The 15,244-nt window shown below is 41.1% G+C and overlaps 1 protein-coding gene across 1 annotated transcript in view; it reads right to left on the reverse strand.

Moving 5' to 3' along the window:
• Lancl3 (LanC like family member 3) overlaps window positions 1-15,244 on the reverse strand; it is a 100,787-nt gene that overhangs the window by 18,731 nt on the left and 66,812 nt on the right. Inside the window, exon 2 of the mRNA XM_006976914.4 lies at window positions 2,759-2,882. Within this exon, the coding sequence (XP_006976976.1) occupies window positions 2,759-2,882 (124 nt within the window). The remainder of the gene's footprint in view (window positions 1-2,758; window positions 2,883-15,244) is intronic.

A 15,244-nucleotide genomic window follows, 5' to 3' on the forward strand; every position in this document is an offset into this window, starting at 1 on the left:
TTGCCCAGATATTTTGTTGACTATTATTTCTAAGTACATCTTTTTGAGTCTTGTGGAAACAATAAAAGTTGAACCTGTAAGTACTTGAATTAAAGAGGATTGCCCTTGTCAATGGTAGGCAGTCCTCATCCACTCTTCAAGGCCTGATTGGAACAAAAATGCTAAGAAATAATTCTCCAGCTTAGAAATTTGTCTTTTCCCTATAGACTTGGACTCAGCCTGAAACTTACAACATTGACCTTTTTAAATCTGGATTTTGCAGCCTTATAATCCTTTAGGCCAATTCCTTTGTTAGTGCTTCATTATTTATACAAATAAACAATATTTGTGTAAATATGTATATATTATATAACATGTACAACTTAGACTATATATATGATGCATACTATTTAGTCTTATATTAAGACATATTGCATTTTATATATTGATAATAATTATTACAAGGAAGCTTGTATTTTCAGGAAAGTATTTACATATTTACCAGAAATTTGGTTTGCAATATGTACATCAATGGCCAGAATGTCAATTTCTCTTTTAAAAAACTATTAATAAAAGAACTATAAAAGACACTGAGAGCACCCTGACAAACTTTCCATTCAGTGCACCTATGCTTCCAAAACTTCCTACCTAAACAGTTCTTATTTTGCCTGAGTTTTTCTCTAGCCACAAGAATATGCTCAGCATATGGGGATAAGGCAAAATTAACACCCCTGGAGCAGCCAACCAATAAAGCAGGAAATGAATAGATAAAGACCTGAATTTCCTCATTCTTTGGGTAAGACAATTCTGAGGCATGTCCCATTATGACCTCTAAGAGTCTCCAGTGTGGCTGAGCCTATTCCAGTTTGAATATGAAATATTTGCCATCAGAATATAGAGGAAATGCTTGTTCTCCAGTGAGCGGTGCTACTTTGGGAGATTGTGGAAATGTTAGAGTGTGGGGGCCCATCAAGAACTAGGTTGCTTGGTGGATATCTTTGAGGGTCTTCAGGCCCCTCACTCTCCCTGATTTTTCTCTACCACGAGATGAGTAAACTCTACTATATGCTTCTGCTACCATGTTCATCCCTATTATGTGCCCAGAATGAATTCATTCAAGTGACAATAGAATGAACCTTCTGAAACCATGAGCCAAAAAATGTCGTTCTTCCCTTCAGTTGTGACATCAGGCATTTTGTCAAAGCGACTCAAAAGTCTAACACAAAGCCACTAATATCCAGAAATGCTCATTATTTCGCAAAGGAAATTCTTCCTCTTCCTTGTCTCATTTCTCCACTTCCCTAGCGATGCTCTCTAGGATCACATTTCAAATAGATTTTTATACTCAAATCCTGTTTCAACGTCTGATCCTACAAAGACTTAGAAAAGAATGCAAAATTTCTTGGAGAAAACTCTCACTTAATGTTGCTCATTAGCCATTCATCCATTCATTCGGGTACCCTCATTAAATGCAGCCTCGGTGGCAAAGGGCCAAGGATCACAAAGCTAAATGGATGAATCCCCATCCTGAATGTGCACAAAACCTGACAGGGCAGTTTAACAAGTGAGTCACGAATTATAATAAGCTACAGTGAGGACTCCATTAACAGTGTGGGCATGAGGCCATGATGTCACCCTATTCGCTCCAGGGGAAAATACCGGAAACATGTTAATGATTCTCAAGATAGGCTTCAACTACCTTTTTCCCTAAGACAGAATGTATCTCAGTATATCTCATAAGATTTGCACCGAGTTTTGAAGTCTGGGTATTACATGTAGATGAAGGGCTTGTGGGAAGTGAAATATTCTAGGTAAAAGGAAGATAACTAATAGTTTAAAGGTAAGAGGTCACTTTGTGCGTGGAAACTACAGTAGACAGAATCTAGAGGAAAGAGACTCAGTTTAAGTGTGGCTTTCAAAGGACCTTACAAATCTTGCTCAGGAGTGTAAGGACTCAAACTGGGGGGACTCACTTTTTTTTTACATGAATCAGAGCTCAAAATTTGACACTGTAATTCAGTTGCCTGTTAGGAATCTGCTAACACTTAAAAACTTACCAAATTGATCTTATTCCCCTATTCAAAAACATTACTTAAAATCAATGTGACAATTGTTCATCATATCTCAAAAAAATAAGCCAGGCATGATGGTATATGCCCATAGTCCCAGTTCCTCAGGAAGCTGATGCAGGATATTTGTTTGAGCCCAGTAGTTCAAGGGCAACCTAGGCAATGTATTGAGACTTCTCTCTCAAATAAATAAATGGGTAATAATAAAACTTTTAGTTTTTTGTGAACATAAATGTTAATAAATAAATGGGTAATAAAACTTTTAGTTTTTTGTGAACATAAATGTTAAAATGCTTATATTACTGTCATTCACACTTTAAAAAGATAATAAATTATATCTCAATATTTGTTCTCAAATGCTTTAAAATATCTCTTGTTCATGAATAATTATAGTCTAAGAGCAGTGGTTCTCAACCTTCCTAATGCTGCGACCCTTTAATACAGTTCCTTATGTTGTGGTGATCCCCAACCATAAAATTATTTTCATTGCTACATTATAACTGTAATTTTGCTACTGTTATGAATCATGTTATAAATATTTGATATGCAGTTTATCTAATATACAACCACTATGAAAGGGTCAATAGATCCTCAAAGGGGTTGTGACCCACAGGTTGAGAATCACTGGTCAATAGCAAAACTGAAAGCATTTATTGTTTTCTCAATGTTACCATTAGAGACTCTCCAGCCTATAGGCATGTGCCACTCACCCAAATATTCAGTTCCATAGTAAGAATACATCAGAGGGAATGGTTTTCTCTTCTTCAGAGCGTACTGCTTCCCAGAGTCCAGAATTGCCTGGCATATTGATTTAATTTGTGCTGGGGTCAGTACCTGAATAAAGAAAGACCAAAAAGTAAAAGTCAAAGCAGGACTTCTATCTCTGTCCCCTCGAACATTAAATCACAGGGCTTGAAAAGGCTATCCTATATGTAAAAAAAAATTTAGCCAACGAAACCTCCCTCATGTTTTGCCACGGTTCTCTTTCTTCTGATTCAAGTTTATCTATCCTCTTCAGAACATTTAAAATAGATACTTTTGCTCTGACAGGTTGTTATAAAATGCAAAGTCCACCATCTACATGTTCTATCATTAATCCTTGTCATGAGAACAAGAATTTGCTCAGGAAGGAACAAATGGTGATGCTAATGGATCGCGCTTAACAAAGAACTAGAACTTACCAGAACTACTATTCCTAACACAGGATATGCTATAGGTCTGGCCCAGACATCAGGCCTTTAGTTTGAGGCTCCACAACAAGCAACCACTTGCATTCCCAGAATGAAAGCCAAGTCCAGTTGTGCCAAGACAAAATCACTTAAACACCAAAACGACTCTGACTCGAGAAAGGCTGAGAAGCAAGGACTTGTGGCCTCTCGCGGTTTTGTCAGTCTGTGCATAACCAGTTTTTGGATTATGAAGGGAGACTAGAAGGTTTTCAAGCCTCCAAAGCACGAGGAAGTCGGTTAGTATTCTCTTCTGGTTTGCACTATGCTCTGTGACCTGTCTCCCCTCAGGGGCCAACTGGATGCTTCCTTTGGTTTGTTTCCTCTATCACCAGACTTCCTGTTATGATGAAACACTTACCCTCTTGCCGTCTTAGTTCTGTATCTCACTAGACTATCAGTCCCTTAAGAGCATAGGCTCTGACATTTCATCATTTTGAATCTCTGGTGCCTAACACAAAAACGGAGGTTGAAGGGAGAGGGGACTTTGGTGAGAGATGAGTAAGTTCTAGATAAAGTAAAAAAAATCAGAGCCCTCCTTCCTTTAACCCATCCTTGATTCCATCCTTCCTCCCCTTCTTTTCACTATCATTTCTTAAGCACGTACTCCATTCCACTCAAACTTATTGGAGGTGCTGGCACTAAGACTGTGAACGTGACAGGCATGGCACTTGCTCTGAGGACACCAAGCTTCCCAAAAGGCAAATAGTAATAGAAAAGTACTTGCTAGGTTGACCGGGAAAAAGTCATCTACAGTCTAGCCTGACTGAATGAATCTAGGATCAAGAAAAAGCTCACTGAATTTTGGTCTCTCTCATAAAGACACAGACATATCATTTATCTCTGTCATTAGACTAACCAATTACTTTTAAAATAAAACACTAATGATCTAAGTCATAACTTCCCTCTCTTTTACCTAATATTAGTAAAAATAAAGTACAATCCAGTTTCTGGGTTCCTCAAATCTAGGACTTACTTAGGAAAATAATTACTTAAAGAGAAAACTGTTGTGAGTATAGCATACATCCTGTAATCCAAGCACTTGGGAGGCTGAGTCAGGAGAATCTCAAGTTCTTGGTTTGCCTGATCTATATACTGATACCCCATTTCAAAACTGTCTATTCCTTAATTTACCACTTAACATTTATTGAGTTACTATTCTAGTAAGGCCCTCACTAGATATCAAGGGGAGATTCTTGAAAGCATAAAACATGTCTTGCCCTATAGGGAACTTACTATCTGTTGATGGAAATGAGAGACAGACAATAGTCTGTTGGATTCATGAACCTAGAGATGGAAAGAAACATGGACGATGAAGTGCTGCTCAGCTTCCCTAAGGTTTTACTCTAGCCTCAGTTCCACTTGCCCAGAAACAATGACATCATGGCTTTCAGTTTCAATTTTCCTTTTACTAGCCACCTGCCTTTGTCTCTTGAGTTTATCTCTCTTTTCTTCCTACCCCTGAAAACCCCATCTTCCTATGTATCGTCACTGTCACATCCACCCAGACTCAGATCTTTCTTAGCCTCACAGCATATTTCTCCTAAATGGTTTTCCAACTCAACTTATGTAAGTTGTAGCTCCCCAAATTCATCTGCCATATGAAAACACTCTCTTTTCTTTAGTAAGAGCAACTGATTTTATACCAAATCTTATTGTTTAAAGTCTTACATCATTAATCTCAAATCATCTCCTCCATCCTGGTTCTCTATCAGAAACTTGCCAAGATCTTTGGAGGGTTTGGACCTAATATGATTCTATGCTGGTTCCATCCACCTTCTATTTTCCTAGGAATATCTTGTTCCTTGGCTATCTACAAGTCTTATCTGTCCTGTATTGATTCTGAGTCCACATGACAGACAATTTTTGTGGTAGAAAATGGCCACTGAATTACTTAAATTACTACAATTTTCCTGTTCGCTTTTCATATTCAGAACTGAAAACTGTCTGAATCTTTCCTTGGTTGAACATGTATTCTTATGCTCCTGTTTGTTTTGAAACCAGAAAAAAAAAATCAGCTTGTCCTGTGTGTGGTGCCCTCCCCCATTCTTTTCATCCCACCGTTCAAGATAGGGAATGAATTTATAAAATATTCTCTCAAAACCTTGCCTGGTCATGCATCATATCTGGGCGGTTTCTTCTTATCTCACAGAAACACCATGAAAAACAAAGAGAACAGCGGTGCTTGTTCAGCTGGATAGAGAGTAGTTACGCGTGCAGTTCTTTATCTCTGGGAACAGACAAGACCTACCCTTGAGTTTATTGATCAGCAAATAAAAACTGAAAAGAGTTCTCTCTAAAAGCCTGTGTGGGGGAAGGAATATTGAGAAAGAGTGTGCCCCTCTCTCCCCTCCCCTCCCCTCCCCCCAACAAACAGCACAGAACAAAAGTGTGCGGATGTGGGGGTTGAGTCTTAGGGGTAAGGGCTGGGGTTTGTTCCCTGTGTGTCTGTTTTCTCAAACATCCCTTCATTTCCTGTTTCAAGCACTCAGGAAGGTGACTGAGCTTGTGCACTCCCTCTGAGGAGATGCCCCCAGGGTACACTCAGATATCCTGGAATGAGAAAGCAGCATTTCCAATGTGGAAAGTGACAGGAAGCTACAGAGGAGCCTGCTGCCTTCTCCTGTATTCTTAGCACTGGAGGCTTAAGGCTGTGTTGACACTTTGGATTAATTAGGGTTTTCTGTTAACCTCCTTTGCCTATGCTGAATTAAAATAAAGATATCTCAAAAATGCAGAAGCAGGTCTGTGGTGGTTTGCTTTAAACAGTTTCATTAGTTAACCGATTCCCTCCACTGACCCTGTAACATATTCTTATTAGGCTGGCCTCTGAGTATGAAGACATGAAAGAGCAATAAACAAATGATATGTTTCTTGGTCCTGCCTGAAGGCTATGACTGAACCACATCCGTGCAGAAATGACCTTCATTAGGGAAATGAATAACATGGACTCGGCTGCAAGATGCTTGCCCCACACCACAGACTCTGTGCTGGCACACAGCCCCTACGAAAGAGAAATCTTTGCTAGCTGTATTTCTTTGTCTGGGCATCAAATACCATTGGCCCTTCCCCCATTGAAATCCTGGGTCTACTGGTGTACTAAGGCATCCTATGCTTTTAAATTCCTCTTCTCAACAATTTGAAATGCATATTCTAGAAGAAATGAAGCTGTCAGCAATCACAGTTGATGTTGACAGCAGGTCAGGTGGTAGAGATGGACCCAAGCACAGCTGAGACTTAGTGGAAACATGTGGGAGCTATGGGGGAAGAAGACTGTATAAGCCACCCCAAACAGAGAGTGAAAGGAGGCTGGGGTGATATAGCAGCAGAAACAATTATGTGGAAAGGAACTTAGAGAAAGGGAGTGGGTCCCCATAGCTCTTAATTCATGACAGTTAACAGAAATACCCTTTAGGGCTTCCTGCCAAGTTGTTACACAGCACTCTCTCACCTGTCCTCCCAACTTGAGTTATTTCAGAGAGCTTCAGGCTTGCTGCCTGTCCTCCCCTCAGCAACCCTAACTGGAACAGCACGGATATAAAGCTAATGCTTTCTCAATTCACATCTCTATCCTCCACATAAACATAGCAATTCTGCTACCTACAAGTCTAAATCTTCCCAGACAAAACTAATAATGATGCCTGACTCTAAGGCACACAGCAAAGACTTCAGTCCTTGGGTGCTGAGAGCAACCATTAATAAATGGGACCTTCTGAAACTGAGAAGTTTTTGTAGGGCAAAGGACACAGTCAATAAGACAAAATGACAGCCTACAGAATGGGAAAAGATCTTCACCAACCCCACATCTGACAGAGGGCTGATCTCCAAAATATATAAAGAACTCAAGAAACTGGATATCAAAATACCAAACAATCCAATCAAAAAATGGGCTCCAGAGCTAAATAGAGAATTCTCAACAGAAGAATCTCAAATGGCTGAAAGACACTTAAAGAATTGCTCAACATCCTTAGCCATCGGGGAAATGCAAATCAAAACGACTCTGAGATTCCATCTTACACCTGTCAGAATAGCTAAGATCAGAAACACTGATGACAGCTTATGCTGGAGAGGATGTAGAATAAGAGGAACACTCCTCCATTGCTGGTGGGAGTGCAAACTTGTGCAGCCAATTTGGAAATCAGTATGGTGGTTTCTCAGAAAATTGGGAATCAAGCTACCTCATAATCCAGCAATACCACTATTGAGCATATACCCAAAGGATGTCCATTCACACCACAAGGACATTTGCTCAACTATGTTCATAGCAGCATTATTCATAATAGCCAGAAACTGGAAACAACCTAGATGCCCCTCAAAGAAAGAATGGATAAAGAAAATGTAGTACATTTACACAATGGAGTATTACTTAGCTATAAAAAAAATGACATCATGAAATTTGCAGGCAAATGGATGGAACTAGAAAAAACCATCCTAAGTGAGGTAACCCAGACCCAGAAAGACAAACATGGTATGTACTCACTCATAAGTGGATATTAGAAGTAAAGCAAAAAATAACCAGACTACAGTCCACAACCCCAGAGAAGCTAGATAACAAGGGGGACCCTAAGAGAAACATGCATGGGGCCCCCTAAGAATGGGAAATAGATCAGATCTCCAGAGTAAATTGGGAGTCTCAAGGGGAAGGGGGAGGAAGTAAAGGGAGGTGGCAAGAGATAACGTAACAGGATGGTAGAGTTAGGGAAGGGACAGAGAGAGAGAGAGCAAGGAAAGAGATATCTTGATAGAGGGAGCCATTGTGGGGTTAGGGAGAAACCTGGTACTAGGGAAATTCCCAGGAATCCACAAGGATGACCCCAGCTTAGACTCCAAGCAGTAGTGGAGAGGGTGCCTGAACTGGCCTTCCCCTGTAATCAGATCAATGACTACCCTAATTGTCATCATAGAGCCTTCATCCAGTAACTGATGGAAGCAAATGCAGAGATCCATAGCTAAGCACTGGGTGGAGCTCCCGGAGTCCAGTCGAAGAGAGAGAGGAGGGATTATATGAGCAAAAGGGTCAAGATCATGATGGGGAAACACACAGAGACAGCTAACCTGAGCTAGTGGGAGCTCACTGACTCTGGGATGACAGCTTGGGAACCCACATGGAACAGAACTAGGTCCTCAGAATGTGGGTGACAGTTATGTGGCTTGGGCAGTTTTGGGGGCCTGGCAGTGGGAGCAGGATCTATCCCTAGTGTATAAGCTGCCTTTTTGGAGCCCATTCCCTATGGAAGGATACCTTGCTCAACCTTGATACAAGGGGGAGGGGCTTGGTCCTGTTTCAACTTGATATGCCAGACTTTGTTGACTCCCCATGGGAGGCCTTACCCTCTCTGAAGAGTGGATGGTGGCTGGGTAGGGGGGAAGGTAGAGGGTAAGCAGGAGGAGAGGAGGGAGGGGGAACTGTGGTTGATATGTAAATTGGGAACGAAAAAAAAACTTTTAAATAAATTTTAACAACTCTGAGATCCCAGATGCACCTTCTCCTCATAGTGTAATCCATGGAACAGAAGTCTTGCCATCATCTAAGAACTTTTAGAAATATAGATTCCCAGGCTCTGGTCCAAAATCCACAGAAATTGAATTTGGATCAGATCACCAGGTGGCATGAACTCACACTAAGGCTTGAGAAGCACAGGCTGCTCAAGATATTATCTGTGAATTCTTAAAAGTCCCTGATATTACATGAAGACCTGATTATACTGTATATTTAAACTACACAAGTTGGGCTTTCCACTTTTTATAAGATTTTATTTATTTTTAATTTTATGTGCATGAGGGTGTGCCTAAATACATGTCTATGATGCACCACATACATGCAGTGCCCAAGGAGACCAGGATAGGGATGGGATCCCCCAGGGCTGGAGTTACAGACAGTTGTGAGCTGCCATGTGGGTGCTGGGAATCAAAGCCTGGTCCTCTGGAAAAGCAGCCAGTTCCCTTAACTGCTGAGCCATCTCTCCAGCCCCCAGAACCTGGCCCCTGAAACTGTAACTACCACATCCTTGGTTTCTGTACCAACAAAGGGAAATTGACACATTTTTGCAAACAAGTATTAAAGACAGTGTTTTAGAGTTCTTTTAGCAACTCTCTAGAAAGCTCCGCTCATAGTCCACTTGGGAAATCAATCAAATTGGGAAGTTTTGATTTTATTATAGAGGGACAGCAAGAACTTTGTCTTAAACTTTAAGGCCAGGAAACAGAAAAGTCACCATGGAATTCTTCGTTTCCTACTTACATATTTTTGGTTTTGAGACACAGTCTGTGTAGTCTTGGCTGGCACAAACTCACTCTGTAGACCAGGATGGTCTCGAACTCATAGAGCTCTGCCTGCCTCTCCCTCTGGAGTGCTGGAATTAAAGGTGTGTGCTCCTATGTTAGGTTCCTACCTACACCTTTTTGTGTCAGCCCTTAGAAAGGATACTATGGCCGCTTTTGACCAACAAAACAGGGTTATTGCAAGAGTTAGGATATGTACTCCCTCCCTACTGGTACTCAGGAACATGGCAGCTTCAAAGATGTGTTTCTTGTCTCAAGGTATGGTACCAGTAACAGAGATACCAACACATGGCATGTCTACTGACAGAGAACAAGACAATTCTGAGTTTCCAGGGGGTATCAGGGCCAAGTAGAATAATATTCTATTTTTCATTTTAAACTTTTTAAATTGTTTAAATTTAAACAATTTAAAAGTACCAATCTAAATAATGTCAATTTAAAATGTTACGGAGGTTTTATATAAGAACAATATTCACACGTGATTGAATTTGCACTTCTGCTGTCTCTGGGGCTGTATTCCACTTGGGATTCTCTGGGTTACTTAGAAAAGGCAGGCCTTAGCCGGGCAGTGGTGGCGCACGCCTTTAATCCCAGCACTCGGGAGGCAGAGCCAGGCGGATCTCTGTGAGTTCGAGGCCAGCCTGGTCTACCAAGTGAGTTCCAGGAAAGGCACAAAGCTACACAAAGAAACCCTGTCTCGAAAAACCAAAAAAAAAAAAAAAAAGAAAAAAAGAAAAAGAAAAAGAAAAGGCAGGCCTTTCATGAAATCTCTTTAGTGGGTAGATATTTACATAGGGCACTGAGAGGACAGAAACTTAGAACAACAATATATACACAAGTCAACTTGAAGCTCTTTATTAAAAACAAATGAAGATTCTAAATCTGTCAGGTTTAGGGTGAGGCTGGGGTTCCCCATTTCGAACAATTGCCAGGTGATGCTGAGGCTGGTGCTGGTGCCTCTGGACCACACCCGAAGTGGCAAAGAAGGATGAGAGGACAAAGGCTGCAGACTGCAGGGGATTTCTCTTAGGAAAAGGTGAGAAAACTAGAGAAAAGGAACTCTCGAGGAAGTTTGAAAAACAGTCAGGGAAGCAAGAGAGAGTGCCAAGCATCATGTTCTACAATCATTAGATTACTCACAAAGAGGAGGCAACAATGGGATATTGTCTATCAATATGCTGCATGCGGGAAAAACATGGTCAAATTTACAAAGCCCAGTGGGGCGCTCTCTCAGCCAATGTGGCCAGGTTTGTTATTTTCTTAATTAGTCTCCAAATGGGGCATGTGTGCTGGTGCAGAATGAGCAAGTTCCATCTGGTTTTCCTGATGCTCCCTGACTATTATTATGCTGAGCAATGAGGAATGGGAGGCAGGTTGCTGGAGCGATGATTCTGATGATTCTTCTCCAGTCATTAGAGGAACTCAGTAGGGAATCTCAGTTGTAAACATTTGGTCCAATACCATTTCACTGTTGTTTCCATTCCTTTCTCATGTCAAGAGACAAGAACCAACAAAACACTGAAAGCCAGGAAAGAAAAAGAACAGGTTTTACTTCATTTTTGTGGAGTGCTGACTTTAAAGACTCATTAGAGATGCTGGTCACCCAGTCAGGATCCACTTGATTATGACTCAGAGCCTGAACCAAAAGCAGATCAAGACACTTACCACACCTATCTCCTCAGGTAATATAATGAGACTCCTACAAAAAGTGTAGCTCTTCATATATGGTTGTACATTGCAGTCACTGAGGAAATTTTGGAAATTCTTGATGCCCTGACCAAATTAATGGCATCATAGTCCCTGGGTAGGGCACTCCAGCATCTGTATATTTTTTAAGTTCTCCCAATGATGTTGAAAAGTATTGCCATGAAATAGTAAATTACTGCAAGAATGTTAAAAGAATGACATGAAAAAGAAGGAGGGGGAGGAGGAAGAAAAGGAAGGTGAAATGGAAGACAAACATGAGTAGAAGGCGGACAGTGAGGTGCACATAACTGGATATGCTGAGTCAGGCTAGAGGGCCTCCAAGCCAGCTAGCAGTAGACCACTTGTTGAAGGTTAATAAAGAAACCACAGGCAGACACTGAGCTGGACTAGGAATCTGGAAATCTGGGGCTTGAGGTCCAATTTTAGCACCATAATCATGGTTAAGTGATCAGAATTCAGTTTTCTCTTTTGTAAAATCAAGGACTGAAGCTAAAATCTGCCCTTATATAAGTGTTTCTCAATTTATTTTGTGGCCATTGGGCTATTGGAATTTAGACTGGAGTACATTCTTCATGTATTCTCTGAATGTATGTGCGTGTTTGTGCGTGCGTGCGTGCATGTATGTGCGTGTGCACACGCGCCTGTGTGTGTGTGTGTGTGTGTGTGTGTGTGTGTGTGATTTCAGCTGTGTCATAAGTATTGTTTGTTCGTTGCTGTTGGCCAGGTTCACAAGTGAGATTTGGTAGTGAAAAGCAGAGCAGAAAGTCTTAAGATACCTGCAGTTTCTTTCAGAAAATCCTGTGTAAATTGGAGTTAAGGAAGAGAGTTTCTGAAGACATTGGCATTTATAAGAAGTCAGACCAGTGAAACATGTCAGAAGGTAGTGCCACTTGTCATCAGGCCGGACAATCAGAGTTTGATCCCCATATATGTTGGAAGGAGAGAACTGATTCTCCCAATTTGTCCTCTGACCTCCACATGCTCTGGCAAGTGCACACCCCACCGGGACCCTCTAAAATAAATGAATAAAATGTAATAAAAATGTTTGAAGTAAGTCACACACTTTGCATCAGAGAAACAACAAAGATACCTTCAGGACATCTCATGAATCGGCCTAACCCTACCCATTGCAGGCTCAAGGGTCTGAAAGAATAAAGGCATTTGAAAGCCTGCTTCAAAAAGGAGTTGAAGAGGATGCTCCCTGGGGGCTCCCTAAGGAAGTACTGTCTAATATTCAACCATGTCGTCACTAAGAAACCACTCCAGTCATGGTCAAATGGGGCTAAACTCAAATTGGTAGCATACCTCTCACTAACCTACTCTCTCCAACTAGGCCCAAACTCCTAACCTTCCAAGCACTGGTGTCACTAGCTAGAGGCCAAAATTTCAATCTACAACCCTGGAGGACCTTTTCCATTCAAACCATAACAACATCATGAAGCATGAACGTTCAGTTGACCATTGCACCCCTATAAGGCACTGTTAAATGAATATGTCATTGCTGTACTCTCAAACCAGGACACATCTTTTCAAGTATCTGATGGGTACATGATACAGTGCTAGAGAGATTAGAAATATAATACTGGTTCCCTCTCTCTCCCCACCTGCCTCTGCTTCTGGCTACCAAGAAGAGAAGAGAGCGATTTTGCTCTGTCATGCCCTTCTGCCCTAACAGTCCCAGAAATAATGAAGCCAGCAACTATGGGCTGAAACCCCTGAAGCCAAGAGCCAAAAATGAATATTTTCTTATTTTAGGCTGTTTTGTTCAGTCTCTTGCAATAGCAGCAACAATTCTAATTAACATAACCTTTAAGCCTCAGTTTTCTCCCTTGCCACAAAGGAGTAATGACAAAACCTATTTCACTGAATTGTTGATTCCACCAAAGACATGCAATAGTGTTTCTCGCACGAAACACCTGTAAAACACAGAGAAACTACCAAAATGTAGAATCTGAGGTCCAGCAATGACTCAACTCCCACTGTCCATCAACATAAGCTTCAGAAGATTTCACACAAAGTAACCCTCCTACTGTCCTTCCCCCACACCTTGTTTTCGATCCAAGTCACACTTACGGGATGCCAGCATCCCTAAGTTATTACAGCATGAATCAAGTCATAAACTAGTAACTTAAGGCTCTTCATATCTGTATTTACTGTATTTCCTCATCCTCATACTTGCAGCCTTTACCGCCACTCTTTTCCCAAAACCCCATTCCTTTGCTCTTTCAGAATACCTCTCAGGTTCAACTGATTCTAGAAAAGGTTTTGTCACTAGCCAACTAAATAGCTTCAAACAAACCAAACACTCTCCATGGACGTCAGTTTACTTGCCTCAATAGAAAAAGAAAAAAAGCAATTATCTTTTTTACTTTAACATGACTTCAGCTATAGTATTTTGCAGCTTTTGTGAGTCAACACTTTATGACAACTATCTTCAACCCTGCATGCAACAGATCTAGTTTTAAAATGTGGATGTGATGGTATGTTGTAGTTATTTCATTTCTTAGAGGAGGCATAAAGTCATAGTCTAGCCATTTTATTTCAACATGAAGCCTAAGTTCTTCTGTACTTCCCTTCCAGTAGACAATTGAACAGACCAGAATGCTTTCTAAAAATAATTGTCTATTTACCTTGGATGTAATAAGATGGCTTATGGGAGTCAGTTTTCCCCTTCCACCATGAGGGAGCCTAGGATCAAACTCAGTAGGCATAGTTGGCAGCAGGTGCCTCTACATGCTGAGCCATCTCGCTGTCATTACAATTCTTTTTATATCACTTGCTTGAATATCTGGATTCACCAGTCACCCAAGATCCCTAAAATAACTGACTGCAATTGGGTAAGTTGAACTTTGTGTCACCATGACAACATACCTGGCCAAAACAACAGACATTCTAGAAAGATTTATTTTGGCCCATGAATTCAGAACTTTCAGTTCATAGTCCTCAACTCCATTGATTTTGGACTCATACTAAGGCAGAACACGATTATGGGAGCATATGTCAAAGGTGTGTTGGTTAAATTTTAGTGATTCAACTTGAAACAATCTCGAGTTATCTAAGAAGGAACCTCAATTGAGAAAATGCTCCCATCAGATTGGCCTGTAAGCAAGCCTGTCGGGCATATTTTTAACCAACGATTGATGTGGAAGGACCAAGTCCTCTGTGGGCAGTGCCATCCCTAGGCAGGTGGCCCTGGGGTGTATAAGAAAGCAAATTTATGGGCTGTAAAGATGACCCAGCAATTAAGAAAGCATTTACTATTCTTCCAGGGGACCCAAATTTAATACTTTCCAACACCTACATGGCAATTCACAAGTGTCTGTAACTCCAGTCCCAAAGGATTTGATACTCTCTTCTAGTCTTCAAATAACAGGCATACAGGTGGTACATAGACATACATGTAGGCAAAATATTCATACACATAAAAATAAAATTTAAAAACAAGAAATCAAATTGAGTGAGCCAGGAGGAGCAAGCCGGTATGCAGTGGTCCTCTATGGCCTCTGCTTCAATTCCCACCTCCAGCTTCCTGCCCTGCTTGAGTTCCTGCCCTGCCTTCCCTCAGTGATGGACTGTGAAGATGACATGTAAGCCAAATAAACCCTTCCCTCCCCACGGTGCTTTTGGTCATGGTGTTCTAGCACACCAGTAGAGTGAAAATTATACAGTAGATGATGATGATGATGATGATGATGATGATGATGATTCATCCAAGAGTGGACAGGAAGCAGAGAGGGAGGGAGAGAAAGGCTGGAGCCTGCTCTAACCTTAAAAAGCATACCTCTCAGGAGACTACTTTCTTCCAGCTAGGCCCAAACTCCTAAATTCTCTAGCATCTCTCTAAACAGTGTCACTAGCTAAGGGCCAAGATTTCAATACATAAGCCTAGGGGGCATTTTGCATTCAAACCATAATAATATCATTAAACCTGACACTTAGTACACATTGCACACTAGGCCCTCTCTTGTAAACCATTGTAAA

The sequence above is a fragment of the Peromyscus maniculatus genome, chromosome X, assembly GCF_049852395.1.
Source record: "Peromyscus maniculatus bairdii isolate BWxNUB_F1_BW_parent chromosome X, HU_Pman_BW_mat_3.1, whole genome shotgun sequence".
Classification (NCBI taxonomy): Eukaryota; Metazoa; Chordata; class Mammalia; order Rodentia; family Cricetidae; genus Peromyscus; species Peromyscus maniculatus.